At 32.9% G+C, this 27,612-nt stretch overlaps 4 protein-coding genes across 5 annotated transcripts in view; 3 read left to right on the top strand and 1 right to left on the bottom strand.

Moving 5' to 3' along the window:
* The window catches only part of LOC120420348 (zinc finger protein 835-like), a 32,917-nt gene extending 21,306 nt beyond the window's left edge, over positions 1-11,611 (bottom strand). Inside the window, 3 exon segments of the mRNA XM_039583343.1 lie at positions 8,621-8,888; positions 8,891-8,959; positions 11,597-11,611. Of these exon segments, the coding sequence (XP_039439277.1) occupies positions 8,621-8,888; positions 8,891-8,959; positions 11,597-11,611 (352 nt within the window).
* Positions 11,612-16,039: 4,428 nt separating this feature from the next.
* On the top strand, positions 16,040-17,105 carry LOC120420322 (uncharacterized). Of its 2 annotated transcripts, none has more exons than XM_039583315.2 (2): positions 16,040-16,156; positions 16,226-17,105. In XM_039583315.2, exon 2 carries the CDS (start codon positions 16,249-16,251, stop codon positions 17,053-17,055), a length of 807 nt encoding a protein of 268 aa, XP_039439249.1. In that variant the 5' UTR covers positions 16,040-16,156; positions 16,226-16,248; the 3' UTR covers positions 17,056-17,105. The 2 variants fall into 2 exon arrangements, with proteins under 2 accessions (XP_039439249.1, XP_039439248.1); XM_039583314.2 differs by having other exon boundaries at positions 16,047-16,156; positions 16,210-17,105.
* A 42-nt stretch (positions 17,106-17,147) lies between these two features.
* On the top strand, positions 17,148-18,998 carry LOC120420347 (uncharacterized). Its single transcript, XM_039583342.2, has one exon. The coding sequence runs from the start codon at positions 17,148-17,150 to the stop codon at positions 18,813-18,815; it is 1,668 nt and encodes a 555-aa protein (XP_039439276.2). The 3' UTR covers positions 18,816-18,998.
* A 1,289-nt stretch (positions 18,999-20,287) lies between these two features.
* On the top strand, positions 20,288-22,063 carry LOC120420321 (ankyrin-3-like). Its single transcript, XM_039583313.2, has one exon. It carries the CDS (start codon positions 20,654-20,656, stop codon positions 21,800-21,802), a length of 1,149 nt encoding a protein of 382 aa, XP_039439247.1. The 5' UTR covers positions 20,288-20,653; the 3' UTR covers positions 21,803-22,063.
* Positions 22,064-27,612: the final 5,549 nt, after the last annotated feature.

Raw genomic sequence — 27,612 nt, 5'->3', positions numbered from 1 at the left:
CAAAAACTTTTCGCGGTACTGTACATCGCAATTTTTTTTTAATAAACCCAAACATGCTAAAAATGATTCTAAACGCAGGGGAATTTTGATTTCTGCTGTGACAAAAACTTTTAAAAATATTTGTAGCAGCCTAATAGAAAACAAAAAATAAACATCATTCAAGAGACACGATATAGACCGTGGGAGTCGCTCAACCTGCATTCCTGTCACACATGAGGTCTGCACAGCTGATTCCACGTAGATTTTTCCCGCCAGTTATGACAAGAAACGCTGACAAACGGAATATGTGCCAAAATCATAAGTGGTTTTTAACATATGAAGGGAAATCAGGGGCGCCGACTAGTCCAAAATGTTGGGGGGGCATGGTTGTTTTCCGAAATCGATAGGTAAGAGTGGCGATTAGATGTTAAAGTTTCTTGTATATTACGAATTTTAATCATTTTATTACGATTTTTTTATCATCCGGAATCCATTTTTTTAGAAATAGATAATTTATTAAAACGTGATTAAGAATGTTAATTGGGGGGAATTTTTTATATGTTTGGAAGGAGAATTCCTTCTCATTGGGATATTCTCACTTATTTTCTAGAAGTAACAATCAATAATAAAAATAATCAGATGTTTAGAAATTTAACAATAAAAATATTCTAAAAATAAAAACAAAAGTAAAAAGCCAAAATTTCCATAAATTTTTAAATACAAATACACATTTAAAAAAACATACATTTAGATTTCCGATTTAGAAAAAAATAACAGATACACAAAATTCAATATTCCAAAATAAAAAAAAATAGTTTAAAAGAATTTAAGAATTTAAGAATTTAAGAATTTAAGAATTTAAGAATTTAAGAATTTAAGAATTTAAGAATTTAAGAATTTAAGAATTTAAGAATTTAAGAATTTAAGAATTTAAGAATTTAAGAATTTAAGAATTTAAGAATTTAAGAATTTAAGAATTTAAGAATTTAAGAATTTAAGAATTTAAGAATTTAAGAATTTAAGAATTTAAGAATTTAAGAATTTAAGAATTTAAGAATTTAAGAATTTAAGAATTTAAGAATTTAAGAATTTAAGAATTTAAGAATTTAAGAATTTAAGAATTTAAGAATTTAAGAATTTAAGAATTTAAGAATTTAAGAATTTAAGAATTTAAGAATTTAAGAATTTAAGAATTTAAGAATTTAAGAATTTAAGAATTTAAGAATTTAAGAATTTAAGAATTTAAGAATTTAAGAATTTAAGAATTTAAGAATTTAAGAATTTAAGAATTTAAGAATTTAAGAATTTAAGAATTTAAGAATTTAAGAATTTAAGAATTTAAGAATTTAAGAATTTAAGAATTTAAGAATTTAAGAATTTAAGAATTTAAGAATTTAAGAATTTAAGAATTTAAGAATTTAAGAATTTAAGAATTTAAGAATTTAAGAATTTAAGAATTTAAGAATTTAAGAATTTAAGAATTTAAGAATTTAAGAATTTAAGAATTTAAGAATTTAAGAATTTAAGAATTTAAGAATTTAAGAATTTAAGAATTTAAGAATTTAAGAATTTAAGAATTTAAGAATTTAAGAATTTAAGAATTTAAGAATTTAAGAATTTAAGAATTTAAGAATTTAAGAATTTAAGAATTTAAGAATTTAAGAATTTAAGAATTTAAGAATTTAAGAATTTAAGAATTTAAGAATTTAAGAATTTAAGAATTTAAGAATTTAAGAATTTAAGAATTTAAGAATTTAAGAATTTAAGAATTTAAGAATTTAAGAATTTAAGAATTTAAGAATTTAAGAATTTAAGAATTTAAGAATTTAAGAATTTAAGAATTTAAGAATTTAAGAATTTAAGAATTTAAGAATTTAAGAATTTAAGAATTTAAGAATTTAAGAATTTAAGAATTTAAGAATTTAAGAATTTAAGAATTTAAGAATTTAAGAATTTAAGAATTTAAGAATTTAAGAATTTAAGAATTTAAGAATTTAAGAATTTAAGAATTTAAGAATTTAAGAATTTAAGAATTTAAGAATTTAAGAATTTAAGAATTTAAGAATTTAAGAATTTAAGAATTTAAGAATTTAAGAATTTAAGAATTTAAGAATTTAAGAATTTAAGAATTTAAGAATTTAAGAATTTAAGAATTTAAGAATTTAAGAATTTAAGAATTTAAGAATTTAAGAATTTAAGAATTTAAGAATTTAAGAATTTAAGAATTTAAGAATTTAAGAATTTAAGAATTTAAGAATTTAAGAATTTAAGAATTTAAGAATTTAAGAATTTAAGAATTTAAGAATTTAAGAATTTAAGAATTTAAGAATTTAAGAATTTAAGAATTTAAGAATTTAAGAATTTAAGAATTTAAGAATTTAAGAATTTAAGAATTTAAGAATTTAAGAATTTAAGAATTTAAGAATTTAAGAATTTAAGAATTTAAGAGTTTAAGAATTTAAGAGTTTAAGAATTTAAGAATTTAAGAATTTAAGAATTTAAGAATTTAAGAATTTAAGAATTTAAGAATTTAAGAATTTAAGAATTTAAGAATTTAAGAATTTAAGAATTTAAGAATTTAAGAATTTAAGAATTTAAGAATTTAAGAATTTAAGAATTTAAGAATTTAAGAATTTAAGAATTTAAGAATTTAAGAATTTAAGAATTTAAGAATTTAAGAATTTAAGAATTTAAGAATTTAAGAATTTAAGAATTTAAGAATTTAAGAATTTAAGAATTTAAGAATTTAAGAATTTAAGAATTTAAGAATTTAAGAATTTAAGAATTTAAGAATTTAAGAATTTAAGAATTTAAGAATTTAAGAATTTAAGAATTTAAGAATTTAAGAATTTAAGAATTTAAGAATTTAAGAATTTAAGAATTTAAGAATTTAAGAATTTAAGAATTTAAGAATTTAAGAATTTAAGAATTTAAGAATTTAAGAATTTAAGAATTTAAGAATTTAAGAATTTAAGAATTTAAGAATTTAAGAATTTAAGAATTTAAGAATTTAAGAATTTAAGAATTTAAGAATTTAAGAATTTAAGAATTTAAGAATTTAAGAATTTAAGAATTTAAGAATTTAAGAATTTAAGAATTTAAGAATTTAAGAATTTAAGAATTTAAGAATTTAAGAATTTAAGAATTTAAGAATTTAAGAATTTAAGAATTTAAGAATTTAAGAATTTAAGAATTTAAGAATTTAAGAATTTAAGAATTTAAGAATTTAAGAATTTAAGAATTTAAGAATTTAAGAATTTAAGAATTTAAGAATTTAAGAATTTAAGAATTTAAGAATTTAAGAATTTAAGAATTTAAGAATTTAAGAATTTAAGAATTTAAGAATTTAAGAATTTAAGAATTTAAGAATTTAAGAATTTAAGAATTTAAGAATTTAAGAATTTAAGAATTTAAGAATTTAAGAATTTAAGAATTTAAGAATTTAAGAATTTAAGAATTTAAGAATTTAAGAATTTAAGAATTTAAGAATTTAAGAATTTAAGAATTTAAGAATTTAAGAATTTAAGAATTTAAGAATTTAAGAATTTAAGAATTTAAGAATTTAAGAATTTAAGAATTTAAGAATTTAAGAATTTAAGAATTTAAGAATTTAAGAATTTAAGAATTTAAGAATTTAAGAATTTAAGAATTTAAGAATTTAAGAATTTAAGAATTTAAGAATTTAAGAATTTAAGAATTTAAGAATTTAAGAATTTAAGAATTTAAGAATTTAAGAATTTAAGAATTTAAGAATTTAAGAATTTAAGAATTTAAGAATTTAAGAATTTAAGAATTTAAGAATTTAAGAATTTAAGAATTTAAGAATTTAAGAATTTAAGAATTTAAGAATTTAAGAATTTAAGAATTTAAGAATTTAAGAATTTAAGAATTTAAGAATTTAAGAATTTAAGAATTTAAGAATTTAAGAATTTAAGAATTTAAGAATTTAAGAATTTAAGAATTTAAGAATTTAAGAATTTAAGAATTTAAGAATTTAAGAATTTAAGAATTTAAGAATTTAAGAATTTAAGAATTTAAGAATTTAAGAATTTAAGAATTTAAGAATTTAAGAATTTAAGAATTTAAGAATTTAAGAATTTAAGAATTTAAGAATTTAAGAATTTAAGAATTTAAGAATTTAAGAATTTAAGAATTTAAGAATTTAAGAATTTAAGAATTTAAGAATTTAAGAATTTAAGAATTTAAGAATTTAAGAATTTAAGAATTTAAGAATTTAAGAATTTAAGAATTTAAGAATTTAAGAATTTAAGAATTTAAGAATTTAAGAATTTAAGAATTTAAGAATTTAAGAATTTAAGAATTTAAGAATTTAAGAATTTAAGAATTTAAGAATTTAAGAATTTAAGAATTTAAGAATTTAAGAATTTAAGAATACGACCAAAAACGTTTTAAAATGGATTCCCAATACTCAATAGTGCTGATTTCCTGATTTTTTTTTATTTTTAGTATTATTCTCTACTCCCTGATTTTTCGGCATATTTTTTGAGGGTGCAGTTAAAATTTCTATAGCCTTTTTATTTTTTTAAATCGATCATAAATTGCAGAGGGCGATACACTTCTGTTTTTTAAGATTATGATGTTGAATCGAGTGTTGAATTGTCTCAGATTAGGTTTTATTTTTTGTGTTTCTCAGTAAAGCGGTGCGCTAGTTTTCAAAAATTTACTTTGTTCGAAACAATTGTATTTTTCGGCTCAAATCGTTTCAAAAATTACCCAAAAAATTATCGAATGTATCAGCATTTTTGGTTTTGTTTTTGAAACAACTTGCACAGATAGAAATCTTATAAGCAAATCCGTAAAATCTATGTTGACGACATCTTTCAAATCATTTACCGATGTATCTGTGCTCTTGTACTAAGCTTACTGATTTTCCTAGAGAGCACAGTGGTATAGATAAAATGTTGTCGATTTAGAAAAAATGCATCTAAATCCAAAAAATTGTAAACGATTTTGTTCAAAATATTTCAGTGATTTCGAAAACAACAAATGTTTTTGAACTATTTTACGGATTCGCTTACAAGAATTCTATCCGTGTGTACAAACAATGTTCCATTTAAGTTTTAGATATTATTTTCAATTATTTCTGTGATTTTTTTATATTTGATATAAGAATATTTTTCTTCCAAAATTTCTGGGGGGCACAATGTATGGGCTGCCCCCCCAGCCAAATTTTAAGGGGGGCAAAAAGTACCGTGCCCCCCCAGAGTCGGCGCCCCTGAGGGAAATCATCGTGAACTGGAACTGCCGGTCGTTAGCCCGGGTAAAGTGGAAACGTTGAGATGATTGTTGTCCACTGCTCCCATCTCGCAAAAAGCCATACAGAGAACCACGTTCCATTCAACCGGCTCCGTGGCTTAATGGTTACGGCTTCTGTCTCCCAAGCAGAAGGTTCAGGGATCAAATCCCGGTCGGTACCTTTGGAATCAGGAATTTGAATATGAATAAAAACTAAAATGAATCAGATGGGATTCGAACTCTCACCTTTGGATTGGTGGTCTGGGACGCTAAGCAGTCGGCCATCAGAAGGTGAATTGATCCGTAGTGTTGAAACATGTTATCTTCTCATATTAAATACGCGCTGATCCCTGATTTGCCTGAGGGGTTTGGAAGTCTAAATATAGATCGAGTTTCCTTCAGATGCTTGCTTCTATGTTTAGGCGGGGCCGAACAATGCCCAGCGACCTCGGCATTGGACCGCAAGGAGCTCTGTCATTCTGAAATGGGTCGTTGGAAGCAGCGCGAGGGCTGTCACCGCCTAATACCCGGGACTGAGATAAGCTGTATCAGCATTCGGCATATACACAGTCTGATACAAATTATACTTTCCCATAATTTCGCTACCGTTTAGCGGGTATTGGATTGGACCACACACACACACACACACAGACACACACACACACACACATTCAAGAGACACGATATAACATTATTGTCGTTCAAATCGGCTCATATAATAAGTGTAATTTTTTGATTTGGTCTCAGTTTTCAAAATGTTCATGATTAAAAAAAATTATAATAGAGCAATTCCAGCCCAAAACAGCAATTTTTAGGTACTTTTTTCTCGGCCCTCTCAGATTTCAATGGAACTTTGTAGACATGTTATCCTACACTTATGTAGGCCATTTTTGTGTATATGAAGCCAGTTTCACTCGATAATGACATTTGAGATGAGCGTAAGTGCAAAACTTGATTTTTTCAGCACTCTTCGTATTGTACGTATAATGTACGACTCGTGCTGAAAAAATCCTCTTTTTGCAACTTGTTGCATAAACTACTATTAAAACACTTTTTTTTCCATTCAAATCGAGCCAAACATTTCATTAGGGCACAAAACCAAAACGTAAACATTTGGGATTATTCCACTATTCCATTCATTAGTACACTCCCTACATGCCCTCCAAGAATCAGATTGATAGCAAACAATTTCCTATTGAAAAAATCAAAAAAACAAAAGGGCACATAACAATGTTCACTCCAAACCAGAAAAAAAGTTCAATTGTGCCCTTTTCTTTTTCGTTAGTTTTTCGTGGTTAAGGAACTTTCTATGTTATAAAGTGAACTTTTCATACATTCTTAACACTAATTCACTTCAAAACAAAGTTTGGTTTACGTTTCACCAAGGATTTCTGCAAAAAAAAAATTCGTCAAAATACAATATTCAATACGGCCCCGCAGCTGCTGTTCAGTACACTTTTGAAGAATTTTTATGTTTCACATACCTTATCTACACCATTCGATCACAAAACTTCACCAATTATCAAAATTTCCGCTGAATTCCTCATTATTTCTAATTAAACAAAAAGGCCCATAAACATCATTAAAAACAACAATCAGGTGACAGCGCTTAAGTGCCCTTTTCAGTTCTCTTCGAAATTGCATTTAGAAAGGGCCCATTATGAACAACAGTAGGAAAGTTAAAAGGGCCTAATAGCGAGATTTTTTAAAATTACGAGTTTTATTGCGAAAATCAACATAAATTAAGAAGCGTTAAAGCAGAGTTGAGGATAATGATGTGTTTTATCGTATCATCAGTAAAAATACCACCAGTCAAGCTTTCTTTTTAAATAGGAATTGAAACAAGTTGTCCACTTTTTGCCAGCGATTTTCTCGAATCGCGGTTTTTGGTTTTGTGCCCTAATGAAATGTTTGGCTCGAAATGTTGAGACTATGGCTTGGTATTCCCCCCCCCCCCTCGACCCCGGCCAGAGCCGAGGGACAAAAACTTTGAAAAATATTTGCTTTGCATCGGCCTTATTCTAAAAAAAATAAAAACTTAATTTAAAAAAATCATTTTCAATCGAAACGAAGTTACAGTCATCCCACATATTCGGAACACCCACAAATACAGAACACTTTTATGATAATTGGTAATAAATATGTACTCCTGGAGAGATCCAAAGTTTGTTTATATTCGTAAGAAAAAAGTGTTCCGAATTTGTGGAATTCAAGGGTCAAAGTAATTCTTCAAGAACTTCATATAAAAATTAAAATTTGCAGATGTTCGATACAGCATTCGAAAGATCGCAAGAAAAGCTTTCAAATGAAGGTAAAAGCGAATCATTAAGTTCAATTATCCATGTGCTAAGATTTTTTGAACATTGGCCGATCTGGAAACCGTTCCGAATATGTGGGATGACTGTACATATTTGTTGATAAAGCGCACAGTTATCTTATTATAACCAGGTGAGTTGGTACAAAGTGTTATTTTTTGCAATTTGATAATATTTCAATAAAAGACAAAACCCCGACAAATAATATGTTTGAAGTGCCGACAAAATTTCCGACTTTTTTCACTTTTAGAATTTTGTAAATCGGACTGTTAATTGCCTCTTAAATTTAATTTTTTGTTAAAATGAGTTTTTTTCAGTGACTAACTCTCATCTTACAACTCGCGATATCTCGGCAACTATTGGTTCGATTTTCATTGCAACAAAATGAAACCTTGGTGAATATGTTTGTGATAAAAATAGTTTTGCAATTTAAAATTCTTGGCAAACATTTGAAAATGTTCGAAATATGTGTGTCAGTAATTTTTAAATAAAAATTTGAAATTATTTCAATTGGGGTAAAATAGAAATTTTTACAAAGTTTCATTTAAATAATACAGAATTTAATCATTTAAAATTCATAAACCAACATAAAATAATAAAAAAATATCCTGTACTGTTTGAATGTTTAATATTTCTATATTTTCAAATATTTGTTGGTTACAGAATAATAGTTGTTGATATTATTTGTATGAAAATTTCAATTCCGAATTATGGAAATGGTGTTATAAACAAACATATTTTCTGGTGAAACATCTAATTAACAGCGCGAATCATCATGCGTGATTTTTTGAGGCCGTAGTAATCGCGTCTGAAAGAGTTCCAGGCTATTCCAGTTATATTTGTGCCTTGCATATGTCTTCCATTTAATGCACTGCCATTATCCCTGTAAATAAAATTATGAATGCATCTGTACTTTTTTTTACGAAATTTTGAAACTTCTTACGCGTGACTACATTGTCGATACCACCATGCTCCATAACGTTCAACTGCACAGTTTACTGCGCTTGGATCATTGTTTTGATCGAATGTTGTAAAGTTCTTGCCAAGGTGAATTTCTGTCAACGAATCACCTGCACTGCCACTAAACGCTCCCAAGCTGCGCAGTAGATATTTCTCCTTAGGTCCTGCCACCAGGAAATCGCTGTACTTTGCAACAGCCCGGATTCCGTCCCAATCTTCAACTATTACGTGCAGCTCGTAACGCATCGAATAGGTCAGTTCGTGAATCTGCTTCAATCCCAGCCAAAACTCTCCAAACATGTTGCCGAACCCACGCTCGTACTCGTCCCAATCTCGATAGAAGTGTACCGATCCATCGTAGCGATTCTGGATCACGATCCAACCGCCACCTTCGTACTCTTGGTCACAGAGCACTTCGAATGGCTCTCGGAATCCCGGTTGAGGGTGAACTAGCTGGACACCCGAAAAACGGTTGGTTGCCATTGAGCAAGTTCGCTGCAGATTGCCGGAGGCTTGTAAGCTAGAGCTGTTTGCTTGTACATCGCTGAAAGTGGAATGAATGTTAGTATCAATTACACTTTGGGTTTTATTTCGATGTCAACTTTGTATTTAGCTCAGCAATCGAGCATTGCACAATTGCAATCAACAACAGCACTTCGCTTAACGTTAAGGAAAGCATGGTGTAAGCACTGATTTCTCAATTTGGAGATCCGACTGCTTTTATATCAAACCTGGTCTATTGTTGGTTAAATTTACTGATAAGTTTGTTTAATCGCTATCGTTGTGATTACGCAGCTATCCTGTTTTCAAGCTTATTGTTTAAGGATGGATCCGGTATTAGTTCACACGGAACTTTATTTTGCGTTCTTTTTTGGTTTTATTAAAAAATGAAGATCCCAACAATTTAAAATTAATGAGGCCATTGTAAATTTAGTTTTCAAGTTTTTATGCCCCCATTTCCTCCTTCACAATCTCCCAAAATAAAAATAGTTATAAAAAAAATTGAAGACACTTGAACAATAGGTTGTAAACAGTTGAGGATACGATGCATCTGCATTTTTAATTAAATTGAGCATTTTAAAGATATTTTTGAAATAAATTTGGCAACACAGATCGGCTAAAAACTAAAAACTAAAAACTAAAAACTAAAAACTAAAAACTAAAAACTAAAAACTAAAAACTAAAAACTAAAAACTAAAAACTAAAAACTAAAAACTAAAAACTAAAAACTAAAAACTAAAAACTAAAAACTAAAAACTAAAAACTAAAAACTAAAAACTAAAAACTAAAAACTAAAAACTAAAAAACTAAAAACTAAAAACTAAAAACTAAAAACTAAAAACTAAAAACTAAAAACTAAAAACTAAAAACTAAAAACTAAAAACTAAAAACTAAAAACTAAAAAACTAAAAACTAAAAACTAAAAACTAAAAACTAAAAAACTAAAAACTAAAAACTAAAAACTAAAAACTAAAAACTAAAAACTAAAAACTAAAAACTAAAAACTAAAAACTAAAAACTAAAAACTAAAAACTAAAAAACTAAAAACTAAAAACTAAAAACTAAAAACTAAAAACTAAAAACTAAAAACTAAAAACTAAAAACTAAAAACTAAAAACTAAAAACTAAAAACTAAAAACTAAAAACTAAAAACTAAAAACTAAAAACTAAAAACTAAAAACTAAAAACTAAAAACTAAAAACTAAAAACTAAAAACTAAAAACTAAAAACTAAAAACTAAAAACTAAAAACTAAAAACAAAAAACTAAAAACTAAAAACTAAAAACTAAAAACTAAAAACTAAAAACTAAAAACTAAAAACTAAAAACTAAAAACTAAAAACTAAAAACTAAAAACTAAAAACTAAAAACTAAAAACTAAAAACTAAAAACTAAAAACTAAAAACTAAAAACTAAAAACTAAAAACTAAAAACTAAAAACTAAAAACTAAAAACTAAAAACTAAAAACTAAAAACTAAAAACTAAAAACTAAAAACTAAAAACTAAAAACTAAAAACTAAAAACTAAAAACTAAAAACTAAAAACTAAAAACTAAAAACTAAAAACTAAAAAAATTAAATTTCAATATTTGAACTTTTGAAAGCATCACGAAGTATCACTTTTCATACGTTACTCACTGTATGAATCAAACCTTCACCCGCAAAGTGCCATCTTCTCTTCCTACCCTAGCTACCCACAGAGAGAAAGAAAGAGAGTGCAGTGCAACGCTGGTACGCACTCGCTGGCATGTCCTCTAGTCGCTTCTACTAACAACAACCGGACACAAAACTCTCGTCGAAGGATGGTGCGCACACGACGAACGACGCATCCAACTGACGAAGAGACAACTCAATAGTTACACTCTGAGGGGTGAATAAAAAAAGAGATGGAGACATGTTGGTACAAGAAGCGATTTATTTATTTTTCAAATCAGATTTTAAAATTAAGAGGGGAAGTTCCGTTGGGACCTTCTTCGTTGGCTGTGCCAAGGTTGCCAAGGCATTTTACTTGTCTTTTGCTCCGGAAGAATCTTTGGTGTGTGTGGGGTGAAATCGAGAGCGCCTAAGCATTCATGTGGGTCCTTAATCCCTCCAGAGAGGGATTATATCACGGTTGGATTACTCGCTTCTCGGAAGCTGTATTTAGATTTCTTAGTACATAAACTTTTTCTTGTTGAAATTTTCTCCGAAATAGCAAAAATCCTTCGTATATAAAGCGCCCAGATTTCCACCGGTCACGACTGCGTGGGCGCTCTTCCAGCAATCGAAAAAAGAAGCAGTTAAATAAGGATTTACGAAAATTAGAAGGATTATGTATTTAGTACACGAATCTGGCGTGCCAGCAGGAAACTCGCCCACCCCAAACGAGAGCGACAAGAAGCAAAATCGAGTAAGCTTTCTCTCTCCCTCTCACACAAACAGTCTAAAAAAAAAACGAGGAGCGAGTGATAACTTATCGGAAAAGCGATTGGCTAAATGCCGAAGGAAAACACACTAATCCCGATTTGCGAAGGACTGCCTCCCCCCTCCCCCCAAAACCCCGCCATTTTCCTCCCTCGCACTCGGTGAGAGTATCATCATCCTCACTCTCTTTGGCGCCATTTCGCTCCCTCCTCAGCTGGGAAAAGTCGGAGAGGATTTTCCAGCGTGCGTGGGTGGCAACCAGGGTGGTCTCTTTCTTTCTCGTTCGGAATTTCGGTCCTCGTTTTGGGTCATGTAATGCATTATTTACCGGATTTTGTATCTGCTGTAAGGATTTTGCTTTTCTGTTTTTTTTGTTGCTTCGGATTTTATGTTATGTATCTGAGGATAATTTTATTAAGTGATTAGTGAAGGATTGATACGTTCCAAAATTGTTTGCCGTCTGCCAACAGTTCTGGAAAGCGCTTTCCCGTGAAATCTGAGCGTTATGTTTAATGAAAGTTAATTACGCCTCAACTTTTTTTTCTTGTACTATGATAGAGAAATAGAAGGACATTTAATTAACATGTCCTGTTAAAATATAGTAATGTCCTGTTAAAATTGAGAAGAAAAAAAAAAATAAAATTTCTCAGAAGAGGTATTAGACTATGACAAACCAATAAACGCGCGCTTTTTCGTGTTTGGCAGTTTGCCCAACTCGCAACCTGACGTTTCTGCAAACAAATGCAGGCAAACAAAGGAGGCAAACTTCTAAACTGTCAAAAAGTGCGTGCTTGTTTGTTTGTCATAGTCTAATACCTCCTTAAACAATTGTGGTATTAGTTTTTATTTAGGAGATCTAAGGGAACATCTTGACTAATTTTATCATTATTTTGGCCATGAAATGTATGGGGCCTTTGAATAAAAACAGTTGAGAGTTGTTTTTTTTTTAATTTTTGATCTAATCCAGCGATTTTCAACGGAGGTAGCGGGACTATTATTTTTCCGATGAGTTTTACTAACGATTCTTCGGCACCTTTAAAATAAAAATCACAAATCTCTCCCCCCAATGTTTTTACATGTTTGGGAAGATAATTGATTTTTCTACACAAAAATGTCATGTAGAACTCTCAATATTGTACCTGAGCAGTTCTCTCAGATTTCGGTCATTCGATTTTTTTTGTATTTTTTAATCCGACTTTAACTTTTTTGGTGACTTCGGTATGCCCAAAGAAGCCATTTTTCATCATTAGTTTATCCATATAATTTTCCATACAAATTTGGCAGCTGTCCATACAAAAATGATGTATCAAAATTCAAAAATCTGTATCTTTTGAAGGAATGTTTTGATCGATTTGGTGTCTTCGGCAAAGTTGTAGGTAGTACTTAACTTTTTGATTGCAAATTTGATTCTACATCGAAAAATGAAGCTGAAAAATTTTTGCGACCAATATTTCGATTTTCTGAAAAAATCAGTATTGATTAAAAAATTCATAATTCGGTCAAAGATTTTTTGCACAACCTGGAAATTTCTGAAAAGTTGGCATTTGATGTCCTCTAAAACATATCAAAAAATGAAAAAAAAAAAAAATTAGAAATAGTGTTTTTTTCTGCAAATCAAGTTTTAGTGAGAAAAAATTATATTAAAGATCACCAAAAAATTTTTTTAGGTGTATCATTTTTTTCAGTGTAGTCCGTATCCATACCTACAACTTTGCCGAAGACACCAAATCGATAAAAAAATTCCTTCAAAAGATACAGATTTTTGAATTTTCATACTTCGTTTTTGTATGGTTTCTATTGTAAAATTGTCTCAGGAACACGAATTTGATAAAATTATCTCCAGAAAATGAGATCTAAGGGGTCCCCCGAGCAAAAGTTTACAATCAAAAAAATCACAGAAAGAAAAGGTATCTATTGCCTTACACGTCTGCCTGTGTGGATCAATCGGACCGCGCACTGGACTCACAATCCAGAGGTCGCCGGTTCGAATCCCGAGGCAGACACAAAAAATTCTAAGTGTTAATATAGGTTTTCGGTGCCCTCTCCCCGTGCCATACCTTCACACTTAGGAGACCCGGGAGGTGGAGTCTTGTCGCAAAAAGAACGATACACGCCTGTGGATCCGTTGACGAAACTGCAAGGTTTAAGAGGGCCACATTATAAGGTGTTACGTCGATTCCGTTTCATTGCGCGTGAACTCGCTGAAACCGGTTTAGGGGTCGCTTAACCCTTTCAGGCCTGAATTTAAAAAAATTGGATTATTTTCTGAATTTTTTGAAAAAAAATTGTTTCATAAAAAAATAAATTCATAATTCGGTCAAATTTTTTTTGCACAACCTGGAAATTCCTGAAAAGTTGGCATTTGATGTCCTCCAAAACATATCAAAAAATGAAAAAAAATTAAAAATAGTTTTTTTTTTGCAAATCAAGTTTTAGTGACAAAAAGTTAAATTAAAAATCACCAATTTTTTTTAAGTGTATTATTTTTTTTCAGTGTAGTCCGTATCCACAGAGTTATTCTGTTTTCAACTTTGATTCAATTAGCTGTTGAAAGGTGGTCCATATACAGCAAAAAATCCGATGGTAAAATAGCATGCAAAAGCATGCACACCACCTTCGTCAAAATAAACACTTAATATTACACACTGCATGTACAATTTTTGCAAACAAAAAGAAAAAGTTGCAACCGACGGGATTCAAACCCTGCACCGACAGTAAGGACTGGCGCCTTAGCCCAGTCGGTCATCCGACCGATATAAAGCTGAATGGATAAACGCATATGTGAGCTTGACATTTCGGTCAAGTAGGTTTCCCATATTGATGGGCTACATATTTCAGGGTGTAAAATTACATAAAATTGCATAAAATAATGCAATATTTATTTTACACCCATGCCTTTTACAAGCAGCTGGATTACTACTTTTTTAGCTGTGTACCTCAGCTTCAAATAGTTACTGCTCTCAAGTAATGCTTAAACAACGAAATTAATTAAATTAAATTAAATTAAATGACTTGTAGTAGAATAAAAGCGAAAAAAGATTTCTTTCCTCTATAAATTGATCTTCCCTTGGGGGTTTTTACCCCTAGGTAATTCTCTACCAACTCACACGAAATCGGGAAAAGTTGCCCCGACCCCTCTTCGATTTGCGTGAAACTTTGTCCTAAGGGGTAACTTTTGTCCCTGATCACGAATCCGAGGTCCGTTTTTTGATATCTCGTGACGGAGGGGCGGTACGACCCCTTCCATTTTTGAACATGCGAAAAAAGAGGTGTTTTTCAATAATTTGCAGCCTGAAACGGTGATGAGATAGAAATTTGGTGTCAAAGGGACTTTTATGTAAAATTAGACGCCCGATTTGATGGCGTACTCAGAATTCCGAAAAAACGTATTTTTCATCGAAAAAAACACTAAAAAAGTTTTAAAAATTCTCCCATTTTCCGTTACTCGACTGTTAAAAATTTTGAAACATGTCATTTTATGGGAAATTTAATGTACTTTTCGAATCTACATTGTCCCAGAAGGGTCATTTTTTCATTTAGAACAAAATTTTTCATTTTAAAATTTCGTGTTTTTTCTAACTTTGCAGGGTTATTTTTTAGAGTGTAACAATGTTCTACAAAGTTGTAGAGCAGACAATTACAAAAAAATTGATATATAGACATAAGGGGTTTGCTTATAAACATCACAAGTTATCGCGATTTTACGAAAAAAAGTTTTGAAAAAGTTACTTTTTGCGTTTCTCTTTGTTTCGTCGTCCGTGTCTGTCGCGGGTGACCATGAACGGCCATGATCGATGACGACCAACTTTTTTAAAACTTTTTTTCGTAAAATCGTGATAACTTGTGATGTTTATAAGCAAAACCCTTATGTATATATATTAAAATTTTTGTAATTGTCTGCTCTACAACTTTGTAGAACATTGTTACACTCTAAAAAATAACCCTGCAAAGTTAGAAAAAACACGAAATTTTAAAATGAAAAATTTTGTTCTAAATGAAAAAATGACCCTTCTGGGACAATGTAGATTCGAAAAGTACATTAAATTTCCCATAAAATGACATGTTCCAAAATTTTTTACAGTCGAGTAACGGAAAATGGGAGAATTTTTAAAACTTTTTTAGTGTTTTTTTCGACGAAAAATACGTTTTTTCGGAATTCTGAGTACGCCATCAAATCGGGCGTCTAATTTTACATAAAAGTCCCTTTGACACCAAATTTCTATCTCATCACCGTTTCAGGCTGCAAATTATTGAAAAACACCTCTTTTTTCGCATGTTCAAAAATGGAAGGGGTCGTACCGCCCCTCCGTCACGAGATATCAAAAAACGGACCTCGGATTCGTGATCAGGGACAAAAGTTACCCCTTAGGACAAAGTTTCACGCAAATCGAAGAGGGGTCGGGGCAACTGCTGTGTGAGTTGGCGGAGAATAACCCCCCTATCAATATAATGTAATATAAAGTTGCTGATAAGGGTTTGCCCATTTGAAGTGCTCTTACTAAAAACTCGTTCCTGTCATTCTATCTCTAGTTGAGTCAACGTAAACTTACTCAAACATGCGACAGTTTAGCACTATGGCGAATAGTTAAGATAAGACCTATTGATATCATTCAAGTTCATGGCTGAATAAACTTATAGAAACTGATAGTGACCACTTTCTTCTAGTTGGAGAGTGGATCGTGTTCGAAGTGGACGTGGTATAGAAAAAGTGATCCAAGTTATTTTCTCAACTGGAAATTAAAGGTAAATTGTAAGCATTCATTAGCTTAATTAGCTGGTTTAATAAAAAAAACTAGTTTCGCTTACCTCTAGCTTTTTAAAGTTCATTTCTAAAAATGGATTACGAACAACTATCGAAGATCACGCCACTGATAGCAGCAATCAAGAATAGAAATGTGACTGGTGTACAATCCGCTCTTGATAACGGAGCAGACATCAATTTTCGTATCGCTTTCGACGAAAATAAAACTGCCTTGCACCACGCAGTTGCAGCTGGTGATCCCAGAATCGTGGATTTATTGCTTCAGAACGGAGCTGACCCAACCGTCAAAAGTAAGGATGGAAAGATGCCAATAGAACTGATTGTAGACAACGCAAGGAAGTCAACAATAGAAGCAGTTTTCAAAAAGCATGGATGTGGTGTAAAACCACTACCATCTCCAAACAGTGCTCCCAGTGTACCAGTTTCGACCTACAGCAAGCGCAAAGGAACGACCTCAATTCGTGGTCAACTGTACGAGACCAAACTGTTGGCGCTTGTACTGTTTCGTGCACTTCATCGGGATGACATCACCTCGTTTAATCTGGCCACTAACGTTGATGACGCAGGAGCATTCGATGACATCGTGATGCGGTATACAGTCAACGGAACGGATAAGTGCATATATCTGCAGGCCAAACACAAAGATTGCAATGAAACTAACTTTAAGGATATGATTGATGGCTCAGAAAAGGGAGATTTCAGTCTTTTAAAATATTTCAAAGGATATCTTGAATTGAAAGTCAGAAATGTGGCAGACAGCGAGTTTATAATATTTACAAATATTGAAATCAATTGCAAAATACCTAATAACCTCGGTCTTACGACGCATTCATCTTCAGTTGATCCAAATAATTTTTTTACACATCAAGTAAAGGAATGAGCATCAATTTAAAAGGATCATTAAAAATATTGCATGATTTTGCCCTGAAATGGTACTATGATTCATTGGCAGATATAATAGCGAGACAGTACATGGATACGAAAACAACATTATCTTATGCAAATTTTCTTACTTCTGTTATAGATTCTATAGATATCACTAAAAATAGTTTGGAACTACTTATGTCTTGGAATGTAATGCCTATAAAAAGTATTCCTAGGAAAAATCAAAATCAGTTTAAAACAATGAAATTGGAAATATCTAAGTTGCTTCAATCAAAGTCATTTCCTAGAGCTAAACTCTCCGACAATGATTGTTGCAGTTTGATAACAGAGTTTTTTGATAAACTTTACCTTTTCACCAATCAATCCGATGAAAATGAAGTTGAAGAAATGGTAAAATCAGAAATTGCGGAAGTCTATCCACATACAGATGACATTAATCTTCTTTTTCACTTGTACCACAGTGCTGTTCAGCAATGGTGGCAACAAACAGGGCAAGTTCCTTACCAAACTAAAGATAGTGTACTTTTCGCTAATGCTAGAAGTGACATTCAACGAAATTCTTGGCTGAAAAATCTCCATGATATCAGCATGAATAAAATGCAAATGTTTGACGTTGATTTCGATTTGGACAAAATCGGTAAGGAGTACCAAGAACAGATTGACAATTTTATGAAAAATAAGATTGCTCTACTGCATGTGGTTAGCAATAACCAAGCACTAAGCTGCTTGAAGCTTCTACAATATTTAACATCCAGATCGTATAATTTTAGTTACATCAACTCTGAAATTATAAACTTGTCAGAATTCTGTTCTAAACTTGCTACAGATATAAATTGCTTAATATTAAATAGCAACAGAAAAAATGATAACAAAAATATTGAAAATTTGCAGAAACACGTTCAGCAAATATTCTTTATTTCCGAGGTTGATCCCAAAGGAAAAACTCGCTCTTTTAAAGATATGAATAAGGGATTGGTTGATCTGTCCCCGAAGTCCCAACAAAAAATTCTCAATAGAAAAGTGTTTTTTCAAGGTACGCCTGTGTATTTGCATACTTTGCTAGATGAAAAGCTGGACTTGGTAAACGAACAAACATTGTACACTCTCTTGATGGAAGATGCAATAGACATTTTACCTGCAAGTCGATCGAAGATGAAAGATGATGAAATTAATTATTATGTGGAAAGAAATCTAGCTCGATGGTTGTTTGCAGATGAGATTTTAGATGAAGAATCATTTAAAGTTGTATATAATCAAGTAATTGATGAATTTCCGGAAGACGGCAAAGATATTGTAGTAGTATGCGTGTCGGATAAAATTAAGAGGCAAATTCGTCGCAAATTTACCAGAGTTAAAGACAAAGAAATTAGATTATTCATGCTTAAAGAAGCACATGATTACTTTGATTCAATTTGTAAAAAGTATCCAATACGAAAAATTCACCTACTACAATTCGTTCCGGTGAATTCTAAAAAAACTGTGCTTCAATGGGAACGATCCCAAAATAGTATTGAAAACATCTACAAATATGCCTACACAGGAGATGTCGAAATCAAAGTAGAATCACTTACTGACGCTGAAAAAAGTTTAGTCATTCTGGCGGCAGAGCCCGGGGTCGGAAAATCAACATATTTAACTGCTATGTGTGTGTGTGTGTGTGTGTGTGCAACCAACCAAACGGGACCACGCGGTCGCTTCTTACAAATTGAGTTGTTTCCATGTATTTTTAGATCAACATTCTATACATGCAAATAACTCGCATAGGCATTTGGAAGGTGTTAGCTCTGCCGAGCTTCGGTGACCCATTTCTACGCTGGCTAGCCGAGCGCGAGGTACTTCAGCTTTTGTCGACAAGCCCCGCCCTGAAGAACGTTTGCACCAATCGGATTCAAACGTTATTTAGAACTTCCGAACCCTTGTCAAATGGACAAGGACCCAGCGCGTATATAGTTAGTTGATGGTGGTAACAGTATTCCTAATTCCAGTCATAGCTCACCAAGTCGCGATGGCCTAGTGGTTAGCATTTTTGCTTATCAACTCAAAGGACGGGGGATCGAACCCCGACTCGAGCGACTTTTGATTTTTCGTACATGTTCAGAGTTTTTCAAGATTTATATTTCCTATACTTTCTCGTTGGGAGCAGATGGGAATCGAACCCAGAACCCTTCGCTTACAAAGCGAACACCGTAACCAGTCAGCCACGGCCGCTCCTATCAACATATTTAACTGCTATGGCAGCAAAAACAAAACAGAATAATCCATCGCTTTGGATGATAAGAATAAATTTGCTCAATTTTACGAAAACATTTCATGACTGGCAGGAAAGTGGAGTGAACATTGATAAACAAAAAGCCTTTTCTTTTTTGGAAGGCATATTGTTCGAAACATCGTCTCAGTCAGAGAACCGGACATTTTCATTTGGAATGGATATTTTTTCAAATTACTGCAAACTGAAGAAACTAATTTTGTTGATAGACGGTTTCGATGAGATTAGTCCCGACTACAAAGAAATAGTTTTGTCACTGTTGAACATGTTCAAGGACAATTTCATTTCAACAATGTTGATTACCACACGCTGTGGTCTTATTCATAAACAGTTAGAGCTTCATTTTAGCACTTTCTCGTATACCCTACAATCATTTAAGCAAACTGAATGTATAGAGTTTTTGAATTACCGGCTCCGTGGCTTAATGGTTACGGCTTCTGCCTCATAAGCAGAAGGTTCAGGGATCAAATCCCGGCCGGTACCTTTGAAATTTGGAATCAGGAATTTGAACTTTGAATATGAACAAAAACGAAAATGAATCAGGTGGGATTCGAACTCACACCTCTGGACTGGTGGTGGTCTGGGACGCTAAGCAGTCGGCCATCAGAAGGGTTACACTCTAGCAGTGAATTGATCCGTAGTGTTGAAAAATGTTATCTTCTCATATTAAATACGCGCTGATCCCTGATTTGCCTGACGGGATTGGAAGTCTAAATATAGATCGAGTTTCCTTCAGATGCTCGCTTCTATGTTTAGGCGGGGCCGAACAATGCCCAGCGACCTCGGAATTGGACCGCAAGGAGCTCTGTCATTCTGAAACGGGTCGTTGGAAGCAGCGCGAGGGCTATCACCACCTAATACCCGGGACTGAGATAAGTTGTATCAGCATTCGGCATATACAAAGTCTGATACAAACTATACTTTCCCATAATATCGCTGCCGGTTAGCGGGTATTGGATTGGACCACACACACACACACACACTGAATGTATAGAGTTTTTGACCAAGTATTGGAGAATACAATTGAGAATTGACTCTTTGAAGGAGGAAAAGCTGCTCAAAATAAGCACAGATTTTTATGACATGCTTGTGGTGGAAGAAAGTCCTAACATTGATTTGATTCGAGTTCCTCTTCATTTGAACATGATTGCAACCATTTATCAGTCAGATATACAGCAACATCTTAATGAATCAAATGAAAATGTTCAGTTTTCTACCGAGCGGTTTGATTTGTTAATGTTGTATGAAAAAATAGTTAAAATGACCCACGATAGGCTTCATATAATCAAAAATAAATCTGATATAACAAAGCCATCCGTAAAAAAAAATGCTCGATGATTCCTTCGCCCAATTTAACAAAAGAAATAAAATTTTAGCCGTCCATAATTTGTTTAATGGAAACGAATCATTATTGTCTGACCAGGAACGAAAAAGCGTCGATAGTTATCTTGTCGAAGTTAAGGATTGTCAAGATAAAACTGGTATTATCATTGGTGTTACAGATAAGGTACCCTTATTTGTTCATCAAACCTACGCTGAATATTTCTGTGCCTGCTTCATTATTGAAAAATATTCATCTCTCAATCACAAAACGAATGCATTTAAGAAACTAATTAATTTTCTCCTGAATAATAATTTTATCAAACTGAAAAGCACACAAATAGTACAGTTTATACAACTTTTTTTAGAAAATAAAAACATTACTGTTGATTCTAAGTATTTCAAGGCAAAATATTTACTGGAAAAAATACTGTGCATTAACTTAAGCGGTGGCATATGTTCAATTCATAACTTATTCATACATTTTATAGAACATTCAATTGATGAGAGTGATAAAAATCTTCAGCTTAGAAACATAATTTCACGAGCTACAAGCACACAACAAAGTCAACTTTTATTAGCAGTATGTGAATCTGGATGCATTAAGGTATTTCAGTTAATCATTGATTTTATTGATCTAAGAAAATATGGCTTTTTATATTTACGGAAAGCTGCATTGAAAGGACACGCAAAAATTGTAAGACTATTAGTAAAACAAAATGTCACTGATAATTATTTATCCACAACACAATATATCGAAGAAAATGACCCCAACTTTGGTAATACTGCACTACATCTTGCAGCACAAGCAGGAAATATTGAAGTTGTTCAAATATTACTCTCAAATGATGCAATAGTTAACATCCCTTCAGTTAAGTTGCATACACCATTAAAAGATGCTGTTACGTTCAATCGCTTGAATGTAGTAATACTGTTGTTAGCTAAAAATGCTAAAATTGATAAGGAATTACATATAGCATCAGAAAAAGGTTATTTTAAGATTGCGGAATTGTTGATAAAGTCTGGTGCCAATGTTAATGCTAGACTCATAGACGGAAACACTCCTCTCATTGCAGCCTCAGGAAGTGGACACAGGGATATTGTAAAACTGTTGCTGGATAATGATGCTCTGATCGAATCTGCCACAATAGACTAAAACATGACGGCATTATGTTTTGCAGCCCAAGAAGGTCACACTGAAGTAGTACGTTTGCTGATCGACAGAGGAGCTGAAGTTGATGTGGAATTTGGAAAAGATGGCATAACGCCACTTTTTCAAGCAGTATGCCATGGTCATAAGGAAGTGGTAGAGCTATTGCTACAAAATGGCGCTGATTGTAAACTATCTTTACCAATGAATGCAGCAGCCTTCACTGCACAGGTGGATGTTGCTCTATTACTTTTAGAATATGGTGCCGACGTTGATTCCGTTGCTTTTGGTGAAACGCCGTTGCTACACGCGGCAGTTCATGGCTATACCACATTAGCAAAAGTACTAGTACAAAATGGTGCTGATGTGAATGCTCGTAATTCAGTATATTATACACCATTACATCTCGCTTCAATGTGTGGTCATCATGACATAGTGGCATTGTTACTCGAAAAGGGTGCCGATGTCAATGTTACTCTCAAAGATAAGTTTACAACACCATTGTATCTTGCATCTGAAGAGCGGCACAAAGATATTGTAAAATTACTAATAAACAATAAGGCTAATGTTCGTTATCGTACTTGTATTCCATTGAAATCAATAGAAGCTTTATTTAAGTAACAGTTTCATCTTACCTTAAACAGGACAGGTCAGTCAGTCTCTCCATTGGCGACATTGTTAATAAAAAAACTATTTAATAAAATACAACGGCTTCAACTTATTCTTTAACACATATCACACAACCGATTAATTTTATTTGTTTTAGCCAACCGACCGACCGACAACCGAGCAGTACCAAACACTTTTCATTCAATTAACTTCAACTGCATAGATTTCCAACTACAGTCCAGACTCGATTATCCGAAAGCCTTGGCAAAATTTCACTTGTGATAATCGAATCACCAAAAAAAAATTTTTTTTTGTTCTCATATTTTTGAAAGTAGATTAAAGCTCTCTGACCCATATCAAAGTATGTAGATTTGTAAGGTATAGCGGGTTTTCCAGCTGTCAAAATAGTTAGCACGAAACTCGAATTTTATATGGAGATTTTCAGAAAGGTGAAAATTTTACCATTTTACGGGCAAATTTCAACGGATTTTTTTTCTGTAGGGTTGTTTAGCATGCACAGACTTTTAAAAAACTTATTTCGTTAGTCTTGAAATGTTTAAGAAGGAATTTCCGATGGATTTCCATGACTATAAATTGATATATTCGAATTTTAGAAAAATGCACAGACATACACAGACTTTTTTACAGACATTTTAATAAACCATGTGGCATCCCTGACACCGACCAACAAAATTTCAGCGCAGGCTCAACTTGAGGAAAGGGTGAAATTTGGGGTCCACAGAAACACGTGCATTTGAATTTTTCAAAAATATTTAGACAGGGCCGAATGGGTGTTCTCCAAAGTTTGTATGGAAAATAAGGGCGATTCGTCGCGGTTGCATATATACGCAAAAATTGCATGCAATATGTAGGAGTAGCGAACAGAACTTATTCCCCAAGCAAACTTTGGAGAAAAATCATTCGGCCCTGTCTAAATATTTTTGAAAAAATCAAAGTGCACGTGTTTCTTCGGACTCCAAATTTCATGCTTTCCTCAAGTTGAGCCTGCGCAGGGATTTTTGTCAATTTGTGTAGGTCAATGTTATTTTATTGAAAAAATGCATTTTATTATCTAATTGGCAATAAACTATTCAAATTTGACTAAAATGGGGTCGCAGAACTTGAATTTGTTGTTAATAGTAAGATAATAAAAAAACGATAAATATTTTTTTTTACATGATTCATTTATTTGAAGTCCTATACAAACCTTGAGATAATCGAACTTCATATAATCGAGCCTTCGGATAATCGAGTCTGAACTGTATTCCGGAAGTTTAATTGCTTTCCAATGCTCATCGTTTAAAAAGGCCAATTTTCCACTCCGGAAGGCACACGAAGTTAAGCGCCGTCGTCGTCGCCATCAACTGCACCATCAACGTCACCAACAGAGAGGTCGTCTTTTTCCAATCTGGATAAAGGGTGCTTTTCCTACAGGAAGGAAGTTCATTCTTCTGGTTTAATTGAAACCGGATTGAAATGATTGTTGGTTGTTGATAGTTTCTTTCTGCATAGGACTTGGTTGCAAAGGGATAGAGGTGTTGGTAGGGCAGTTCTCTGAGAAGTGAGAAGTCACATTTTTAGGACTTGTCTAAAATAATGCAAATATTTTTCGCGTACTTTTAGGGTTTAGTCACAAAATTTATCCTAACATTCGGGGTCAATATAAAGCTGTAAGCTGATTTGTATGGACGAAACAATGGTGCTAAATAGTGTCGGGCATGAACAAATAATTCACAATGTTTTAGCAAAAAATACCAAAAGTAATCGTTGTTCGCCGTTTTAGAGAATCTCACACTTTGCTAGAGAACTTAAGTCACCGAAGGTGCCTGTAGGGGAAAGTGGGGCAAGTGTAACAAGCTAAGGAAATGCTCGTTATAACCCATTAAAAAGTTAAAAAATCTGTCGGATTTTATTATAATCATCTTATTCTAGGTCTTGACTAAGACTTTGTTTAAACAAGTTTTTAAAAAATCCTGTTTTTTAATGTGAAAAATTGATTTTAAAATTGAGTTCGATTTGCGATGCCTTTTCGTTGGGTCGCAAAATTTTTCGCGTCCGTCGCAGTGTGTTTTTCGTTTTTTTTTTCGCGTGCGTGTGTGCGTGTGAAGGTGCGGCTGGCTTTGACTGTCCCGATGACAGTCAGTTCGACTTGCGATGCCTTTTCGTCGGGTCGGTAAATTTTTCGCGTCCGTTGTCGATGTGCAACAACAACAAACCCCTATCATACCATTTCATCTCGATACATCGTAACTCGTCGTTCGCAAAGTTAATCAGTACCTCACTAAACATCAATCATTCAAAACTCGTGAAATCATCTCAAGTTAAAAATTACACTGTTTAACCCTTCAGTTTTAATTACAAATGATTTTGGTTCTATCTTTCCACAGCCGGCTGTCTAAGACTAGACCATTTCATTTAAAATTTAACAACAGATAAACGGGAAATGTCTCATCCGCAGCCTCCGATTGCTTGCCTTGAGAATAATACAAAATACCGTTCAACAAACACTATGATTTTGGGTCGCATCATCATCTTCTATGATGAATCCTGACCAAACACCCTATCCTACTAACAAGTTTTCAGGTTCCTGGCGCTCGTGGGGTGTAAGCACAGAGTAAATCAGCTGCCCTAGTAGCAACCTGCGCTAACTAACATTCCCGTCCCTTAAAATCGAGGTCTACAAACTGACATGGCGGGCGCCGTTGGTGGCCAATGACTGTTACCTATTCGCAACTGATCTAGCTTTAGCAATCATGGTGTTTTATCTTTTCAGCGCATTCATACATGCTGTTGATAAGGGAAACACCACTAGATCGTCGAAGCCTATAATCAGTAGTGCTGAAAGGATATTACGGTTCTGTTCAGCAACGGAGGGGCAACCATGGGTGATCTCTCATGCTCATGCTCATGCTCATGAAAAATTGATTTTAAAATTTTTGATTTTCCGTACGTTCTACTCAACTAGTGGGGCAAGACGAGCAACCCGTTGGGGCAAGAGGAACAATGCATGAAAAAATATGGTAATTTGCTAACAATTGAACTGTTATCACTAAGATACATCAGATTAGAATGTATTTGAATGGTTTCTTCCATTTTTAGATTAAATAATAATATTTTACTAAAAATTTTATCGTTTTTACGAAAAAAAAAAATACTACTTCGATGATAAATAGTAAATTTTCATAATATCACTATACTCTGTATGTACAATTTTTTTTAACAATTTTTTATCAGTTTTTAAGTACTTTCATGCATTTATTTCCCAATAAAATATGTTGTTGCAGCAATCCGTAATTTTGTCCATACTAAAAATCCATATGGTACACTTGCCCCACCTGAACAAGATTTTTTAAAAGCTCTCAACAAAAATAACCAAAAGTTAAATCATACTTTGTAATAGGTGCACGTCATTTGTAGGGACACTACTGATCTAGGAAAAATAGCATTTTGATAAAATGAGCCTTAAAACGAACCCTAAGCCTTATTTTGTACTTTCCAAATATTATAAGAAAACAAAGGTTTCGAAAAAAACTTCATTAAATCTTATGCCCCGTGGCGTTTACGTCATTTTGGCGGTTATGTGGTAGTAGAATCAGCTAATTGTATTGCTAGCAACAATTCCTCATACTGGAAATAATCAAAATTGTACAAATTACGGCCGTAGGAGCGATTGTTCCTCTTGCCCCATATGGTCGTCTTGCCCCACCTTCCCCTAATTGCTCCAAATGTAGTCGCCAAACTTGGAGAGGCCACTTTTCACCCTGACCATTCTACCAATCAAGGTAATCGATCGGTAGTCAGATTGCAAATGAGGTGCCAGAACCAAAAACCGTTTCACACTGGTCAATTTGGCATCCCGGGTAAGAAGCCTTCTTTCAGTTCTTTCAGAATACGAGCAGGTCCTGGGAATGCCAAATCCTCGTCGTGTGATTTCTGCGAGCTCGGCCCAGATCGGTCCCGGGCGATAAGAGCAACTCTCTTGCTTGTGGTGTGTGAACCTTTTGCAAATCCCCTGGTCTTGATAACACCTTGGCGTACGGTCCTCGTCAGTTGCAGTTGCAGAGCGTGGCTTAATCACCAGGGAGATTAATTAAAAAGCTATTTCTGTAGGGGTAGGCGAGGGTTCAAAATCGGAATGACACCGCACCCTATAAAGAGCTGGAAAAGTGAGCCCGCCAGGTACTTGACTTGCAGTTGATGGATATCCAGTGGATATTATCCACCGACGAGAGTGGTGACACGTGCTGGGTATTGAGCGGGACTCTTTTAATTCTGGGGGTGGGTGTGAGGTTGATGAAGTAGAAGGTTTAAGTGAAGATGTGAGATTGAGAGATTTGGACGATCTGGTTAAAATAAATTTGAAAGTTGAGGTCAGAGCAATTAAGCCAAGTTATGGCGCAATTTCAAGCATACAAAATTTTAGTACTTTAAAATGTTGTAAAAAATATAATTATAAGCATTTTTTTTTCTACGCCAACCAGTTTTCAATCAAACCTAATCTTCTGGAAACTAACAATCAAATCAATTTTCAGCCAAACGAATACGTATCCCAAATCTGGCCGTCAAAACATCACCTCCCGATTTTATAATTAAATTTAAACTGCCTCGCGGGTATTATTGTTTCACTCTACGGTTCAGATGGTTGCACCAGCCAGCAGCAGCCTCCACGACTCAACACATCTGCCCACAGGAGAAGGCAGGGAGGGAGGAAGATTTTTCCAAAGTTATTATTTCATCCAGGCAGGTTTTGGGCAGGGTGAACCTAACCTCAATTTTGCACTGTTCCCCTCCGCGTCATCGCGTATCCGACGTGCAACGGGCAAACTAACGAGGTTGGTTTGTGGTTGTTTTGATAAAAACAGTTTGCTCGGAATCGCAATTTGGTGGTGGGTAGGGGGTAAAATGGTTTTCAAAATTAACAGAAATAATTAATAAAATTCAGCTAAATCCTTTGGAAACGAGTCTGATTTGTGTTTTTTGCTTAAGAAAAACTTTGGCCTTTCCTATGACCAAAAAGAATTTTAAGTGCTCTCCTTTTACAAAGCTCCATGTTTTTTGGTAACTGTCCATTAGGATGACAAGAAAAAGTAGAAATTTTGGAAAATCCTAGGTGACAGCCAAATCGGTAAGGAATTAAAATACAAAATGTATGGAGAAAGGCAACATTTTCGAATTTTCCAGGTTTTGTAAATTGCTTGAAATATTTG

The sequence above is a fragment of the Culex pipiens genome, chromosome 2 (genome assembly GCF_016801865.2).
Source record: "Culex pipiens pallens isolate TS chromosome 2, TS_CPP_V2, whole genome shotgun sequence".
NCBI lineage: Eukaryota > Metazoa > Arthropoda > Insecta > Diptera > Culicidae > Culex > Culex pipiens.
This window is presented reverse-complemented; position numbering and strand designations above follow the sequence as displayed.